General features: G+C 35.0%; 2 protein-coding genes across 2 annotated transcripts; both read left to right on the top strand.

Moving 5' to 3' along the window:
* Window positions 1–3390: 3390 nt before the first annotated feature.
* On the top strand, window positions 3391–3975 carry LOC106328562 (cytochrome P450 705A20-like). The gene has a single exon (XM_013767030.1). It carries the CDS (start codon window positions 3409–3411, stop codon window positions 3913–3915), a length of 507 nt encoding a protein of 168 aa, XP_013622484.1. The 5' UTR covers window positions 3391–3408; the 3' UTR covers window positions 3916–3975.
* On the top strand, window positions 3424–5473 carry LOC106328560 (cytochrome P450 705A5-like). The gene is made up of 2 exons (XM_013767029.1): window positions 3424–4329; window positions 4770–5473. The coding sequence occupies exons 1-2, from the start codon at window positions 3973–3975 to the stop codon at window positions 5400–5402; spliced, it is 990 nt and encodes a 329-aa protein (XP_013622483.1). The 5' UTR covers window positions 3424–3972; the 3' UTR covers window positions 5403–5473.
* Window positions 5474–7066: the final 1593 nt, after the last annotated feature.

Here is a 7066-nt window from a genome sequence, read left to right as displayed (position 1 = left end):
TTTTTCTGTTTGTATTATGAATTTAAATATTATTGTATGACTTTTTAAAATATGTTTTCCAATTTCATATTTCGTTTTAAAATTTAAATTATTTTAAATTCTGAATATTAAATATAAATTAAAATCTATTATATACTAATTAATAATAATATAATAAGAAACGATGTAAACTCTTCGTAAACATTACATGGAGTTTACATCGAATGTTTACGAGTGATTAACATCGAAATATTTACGAGGGTTTTACATCGAAATGTTTACGAGTGATTTACAACGAAAGTATTTACGTGTGCTTTACATCGAAATAATTACGTGGGCTTTACGACGAATACTTACGTGGCGTTTACGATGAATCCTTTCCCTGCGCTTTACGAGGAATATATTTCGTCGTAAACGTAACGAGTCGTTTACGACGAAACCTCCGTTACGACGGACGTTTAACAACGAAACGTCTTTCGACGTTAATTCGTCGTAACACCCCATTTACGACGAATTTACAACGAATACTGCACTAGTAAAAAATATGTTTTTTTTTAGTGTACAGTCCAGTGTAGTTTCCTAATTAACATGTTTTCTATGGATATTGATCTAATTCACTGTTAATTTTAAGATTTATTCACAAAAAGGGATCAGAGGCATTTGCCTTTCAGTTTACACCTTACAAACGGCTTGGGAGTGGACTTCATTGGATATTAGGTAATCTTATCAGGTTCACTTGATTGGATATTTATTGGTGGCTTTATCAAGACCTTATGATTTGTTCTTGGCCAATGAACGCTTGGATCAAATTCATCAACACATTATTCTCATGCCTCTAAGTTGGCCGGTGATGACAGAAATGTTTGGCCCCCCCTCTTAAATTCGATTAGGAGCCTTAGAGCATGTTTATCAGTTTGTCTCTTAGCCTAGGTTGCTTAAATTTTTTTTTTTTTTTTTTTTTTTTTTGCCGATAAAAAAATAAAAATAAAAAGGACCAATCGCGGCCACCACGTGTCGTGGGGCCCGCAAAACAGTCTAAGCAACGGAACGAAAACGTCCCTTCTTTTGCATACACAAGATACATCTTTTGTGTCTTCTGTGGGGCCCACAAATTTTCAATTAATTTTTTGGTCATGAAACCAAGGGTAAGCAACCCCTATAAACATGTTCTTAGACCAACCGCAACGGTGAGTCTGATATGGCTCGATTTCCTATGTGATTTTTTATTTTTTATTAGTTTTTTTCTTTTTTTCTTCTAATTAAAAAAAAAATTAAAAAAAATAAATAAACTAATCGTGGGCCGCTACGTATCATGGGGTCCGCGACACAGTAACAATACTCTACTTGGATCAATCCTTAGGTTCGGACTTTTCGATCTCGATCAGGCATAGAAACCAACAAATCAATATTTTAATATTTGTTTTTTTTAAGGATTGCACCTACGGACTCGCGTTGCAATGTGCTCTTAGGTTTCACGTTAGGCTAGGATGGAAGCGACTAGGATGGAAACGACTTGCACGTTCACGTCTGTTGTTGTCATCTCAGTTTTTTCCTTCTTCTAACTAGTCACAACAAGTTCTTCAAGGCAATATATTTTTCAGCGTAAGTATAACGTGGTCATTAGTTATTGAAAGGGGAGACCTCTGTTTTATCTACCCTCTTTGATTTTATCAACAGTAGCATCAACCATTACCTTAAAATTTCACATTCGATGGACTTCAAACGTATTTACAGATAAAATAATCAAGAAAACTCGTATTTGTTATTTGTGGAATTACCCGTACGTGCTTTTGACAAATCAGTACGTGGTATACGTGTACGTAAACATATTGTCATATGGCACACAAGAAAGGAGTTGTAACGGACTAACTTGAGTTAATTTTTCCATAGTTTTTTTGCAGATATATGTGTAACGTGTCCAATCATCCATGGCTAATGGGTTTATATGCTCGTTTTCCTGGTATGTGGAAACTGATGTATGTATACCCGCTTCCAGTATTTATAATTGTAATAGAAACTGATCATGGAAGGTTTTATTCTTCGACGAATTTATTCAAAGTGTGAAAACACTTGTAGTCATGAAAATTGAGATGAATAAGTTGGATTTAGACTAAGTGTAGATGTGTTCAATGAGAATTTGAAACGATTCAAAATCAGGCTAAATGACGGTAAACCAAACATACGAAGATCAGAGTATAAGTATGGAAAAAATGGGACCACAAATTACGCTAATTTAGGAAAATTCAGCTATTGAACACTGCATGATTATATGAAAGAAAGGTTAGGTCTGCGGGAAGCAGTTAGTGGCGGGGTGGTGACGCCCACACTATTGATGTCGCATTCCTTTGTGTGTCAGGATATCGTCTAGCATTTGATGTCTAAGATTAGATTTGAGAAGGCATCAGATTGGATCATACAGCAGACGATGATTTTTAAGTCGGATATCATTTATCAAGATGTGTCAATATGGTGGAGGACGTAGATATCTTGGGTAGATTGATCGTATTACCAGATAAATGGTACAACAAAATTCTTGGAATGGACTTGTTGGCTCATTTTCGAGCTAACATTGGTTGTGAGAATTGTAGCGTTCACATAAAAAGGGGAGAAGAAAAGTTGGTATTTCAAATAAAAAAAGAAAAATGATGAAGCAATTTGAGCGTCCAGTAGTATCAATATTAAGGACGGATAAGCTTATGAGAAAATACATATAAAACTTTGTAGATGATTGCCTATGTAATATTCAAAAATGGAGCAAGCCAATCGTAGTTAGCTTACAAGAGAATTAAGTTGCAAAATGACATAGTTCTGAGAGAATTTGGTTTTCTCGACATTTTTGGTAAAAAGTTGTATATGTATTTTTGTCTTAAGATGCTTCCTTGTTTTATGTACGTGCTAGGCTGGGGTAAAAGTTTTATGAATACGCCGATCTTAATTTCTCTTTTTTTTCTTTTTATTTCCCTACTTTCCTTTTTCTAAATAGGCCGATCTTAATTTTAAAAAGCTTTATGAAAAGTGATAAACTCATCTTCCACATGGATATGATATCTTTAGCCCCATATTTTAACCGTTAGTTTTTAATCTTTTTGAGCGGTAGATTTTTGGTTTACATGGTCCATAATTATTTTCGTGGCCTTATTTAGCTACACGCTGGCGAATGAGTGGCGTAGAGAAGTTAGAATATATTATTATTTTTTGTATACGTTTTATAAATGCTTACCTAAATGGGTCTTTTTGTACCTTTGTTTAGATCTGGGTGTTCGGGTACCCGTTCGGGTTCGGATCGAGTGCTTCGGGTTTTCGGATGAAGAGGTACAGAACCCGTTCGGGTTATTTTATACTTCGGATCGGGTTAGGGTCTTAATCAACAAATGTTCGTATCTACTAGTCTATATAATAAGCAGGGTGTCATCGAGTCTTAATTAACAAATGCCTCTTGTTTCAACAATGATCAACTTCGAGTTCCAAAACTCTTTCATTTTGTTCCTCTTATCCTTCTTCTCCCTCCTCTGTTTCCTTGGCTTCTTTTTCTTCAAGAAACAAAAGGTTGATTTGGAATCGCCTCCGAGCCCTCCTTCTCTGCCAATCATCGGCCATCTTCACCTTTTTCTATCTCCTCTAATCCACAAGTGCTTTCAGAGAATCTCATCCAAGTATGGACCTTACCTCCATCTCCGCATCTTCCACCTGCCCATTGTTCTCGTCTCATCTGCCTCAATGGCCAGCGAGATCTTTAAGTCCCATGACGTGAATATATCGTCCCTTGGCCTCCCTCCAATCGACGAGTCCCTCTTTTTCGGGGAAACTGGATTCTTCTCCGCTCCCCATGGAGATTACTGGAAGTTCATGAAGAAACTTCTCATCACAAAGCTACTTGGACCACACGCAATCGAGCGGTTACGAGCCGTGCGTGCAGAGGAGCTAGAGCGGTTTTAATTTCGTCTGCTCGAGAAAGCGAGGAAGAAGGAGTGCGTTGAGATCCGTAGAGAAGCGATGATATTCACTAACAACAGCACCTGCAAGATGATAGTTGGGAGGACGTGCTCGGAGGAGGATGGTGAAGGTGAGAGAGTCTGGGGACTGATTACAGAATCTATTTCCTTGACAAAGAAGGTTTTGTTTACAACCTTGCTGCGCAAGCCACTTGAAAAGCTTGGAATCTCACTGTTTAAAGAGGAGATAATGGGTATTTCCGGAAGATATGACAAGGTGCTGGAGACGTTTCTTGCGGAACACGAAAACGTAGCAGAGAAGCAAGGTATGAATTTGATGGACGTGTTGTTGGAAGCAAAAGGAGACGAAAAATCAGAGTATAAGATCACCAGGGACCAGATCAAGGCTTTGTTCGTGGTAACAAAAAAAGCAACCTAGGATACCATATCATAAATATAGCACACAAGTATTAAAATGATCAAGTTTCATTAAATATATAAAAAAGTTTATACTCTAGAATTAACTATTTGAAAGGAGTCTGGGATTTTTAAAAAAAATTGTATTTAAAAATTAAAATACTAATTTAAAAAATGTTTCCAAATTTATTTTTAGGATTTTAAAATAAAATTTTGAAAAAGCAAATTCAAAAAAAAAAAGTTAGAATTGAAAAACGTAGTTTTTGAAAATACAAATTTATTATTTATTTAAATAATTACTTATATTTACTTTTTTAATGAAACATTTTTGATCATTTTCATCCTTGCATGTTTTTTAGTAAAAAAAAAAATCAATTTAATATCTTTTAACAAAATTGCCCTATTAAATATAGGTACTTTAAAAGAGTTTATGACTTGCAGGAGCTTTTCCTAGGAGGCACGGACACATCCAAGCAAACAATACAGTGGACAATGGCAGAAATCATTAACAATCCTAGCACTATGGAGAGAACGAGAGAAGAAATCGATTCCGTCGTAGGGAAATCAAGGTTGATTCATGAAACAGACCTACCAAACCTGCCTTATTTGCAAGCGGTGGTCAAAGAAGGGCTAAGATTGTATCCGCCAATCCCTGTCTTCGGAAGGAGGCTACAAGAAGGATGTGTGATGGGAGGGTTCTATGTTCCTGAGAAGACAACACTTGTAGTTAATGGTTATGCTGTGATGAGAGATTCGGATTACTGGGAAAATCCTGATGACTTCAAGCCTGAGAGATTTCTAGCTTCTTCAGGATCAGAACAAGAAGATGCCACAAAGGAGAAAGTACTCAAGTACCTTCCTTTTGGTAGCGGAAGGAGAGGATGTCCTGGAACAAATCTAGCTTATATCTTTCTAGGAACAGCGATTGGAATGATGATTCAGTGTTTCGATTGGAAAATAGAAGGAGACAAGGTTAACATGGACGAGACGCTTTCGGGAATGGTCTTGACAATGGCTTATCCCCTTAAGTGTACTCCTATTCCTCGAGGGTTACCTATAAGTAAAGGTCTTTAGCTTGTTAAAGTAACAAATTGTGTACCATTAAAAAGTTGAGTAAAGTAAGTCGAATGGTCCAAGATTAATAAAATTATGTGGTTTTCAGCGTGAAGATAATAATTAAAAAAAAAAAACTCAAAATATTTGATAGTACGTTTATATTGAATAAATTATTATTTTTGATTTTGTTGGAATTTTATTTAGATACATGTATACTATTCAATGTTTAAAAATATGCATTTTATCTACATCACATATATATTATATATTTTTTGTTTGTTTGAAATTTCAAGATTTTTTTTTTGAAACACCAATTTGGAATTTTAAGATAGTATATATCCTGATCCATCTTCTCAATCTTCTTGCTCAGTGCTTGATAAAGCTTTTTTCCGTACAGATAATTTTCACTTTGCATTCTCCAAAATGCATAATCTGTATCATCAAATTTTCTGATATTGTGCGCCGAACCGTCTTTGCTTCCCATGCTTTCTGGAACCACGAATTAAGACACCTATGTCGACAAACCGACCGACAAAATTTACTATGTACTATTCACGTGATTAGTAACTCAGCAAAAAAATTACTAGTCAACATAATTCAAGCTCTCATACTAGTTGGTGCTATGATACTAATTGTTAGAAAATACTCAGATCAAATTTGCAGGAATCTAGAACCTATGGAAGCCGGATGACACACACAAATTGTTAACGAAGTTCGGCCAATCTTGCTTGCCTACGTCTAGACCTGCTACAAAGAAAATTATTATTAATCCAGGAAATTTTACAAGTTCTATCACACCAGACCTCAAATATACTAAAAAATTAAACTTTTTTCATTTTTTATGATTTTCTCTCTCGTTCACTTTCTTCTCCTCTTGTTGTCTCTCATTTTGGGATTTTGGGATGCAATTTCTGCAACAAAAAGCATGTATATTTATATTAGGAGCTTAAAGTATTGGTGGGTGTAATTGTTGTCAAAAGACACAAGTAAGAACTTCCTTCTTTGACTTTCACTTCTTTCACATTCCAATAACACATATCAAGCCCACTTTTTCTGAGGTGGCTTCCTCTACTCTTTCTTTGGTTTCTTCTTTGGATGAGATTTTGTGAGTGTAACTCTACATGTGTGTCACTGAGTGATTAGGAACTGATTCATCTCTAATCGTATGTGACTTAAAATAATTTGAATTGAACAGACCTTAAAATGATTATTTAACAGATTTCTAATATACAAGAAATAGCCTGAATTCACTATTGTTTCTATTTTGGTACGTCTTTGAATTTTCACCTCCATGTTTCAGCATATATAATTTACGTCGTCTGGATATATTCTTTAATTATTATGTTCTTGTATAACTAAATAACTAATGTCCTTTTATTTTCTAAATTATTTATTGTTTACATGTTTTAGACTTTTCCGTCTCCTTTTTTATTCAGTGGACATGTTAATATGCAAATCAAGGTTCAAAACTTATGGAAAACGGATCTTAATTTTTTTTTGAAACATAGAAAACGGATCTAGACGACTCGGATTCAGAGAAAATTGTCGGCCTCCTCTGCTTATATCTCTACCCAATTATTTATACGCGACAATTTAATGCATTTGTAGATGTACCAAATATATTATATCTGAATTTGAATATTTCAAAACTATCGTTTGTTCTTTTGGTGTCGTTAAAATAA

Source organism: Brassica oleracea, chromosome C3 (genome assembly GCF_000695525.1).
Source record: "Brassica oleracea var. oleracea cultivar TO1000 chromosome C3, BOL, whole genome shotgun sequence".
Taxonomy (NCBI): domain Eukaryota; kingdom Viridiplantae; phylum Streptophyta; class Magnoliopsida; order Brassicales; family Brassicaceae; genus Brassica; species Brassica oleracea.
Note: the sequence above shows the minus strand (reverse complement) of the source record. Positions and strands in the feature narration are given on the sequence as shown.

Excerpts from the sequence above, each read along its gene's own strand:
- LOC106328560 (XM_013767029.1), top strand. The coding sequence starts at position 3,973 with ATGATATTCACTAACAACAGCACCTGCAAGATGATAGTTGGGAGGACG. Across the intron at positions 4,330-4,769 it reads AGATCAAGGCTTTGTTCGTG|GAGCTTTTCCTAGGAGGCAC; the intron begins GTAACAAAAAAA and ends TATGACTTGCAG.
- LOC106328562 (XM_013767030.1), top strand. The coding sequence starts at position 3,409 with ATGCCTCTTGTTTCAACAATGATCAACTTCGAGTTCCAAAACTCTTTC.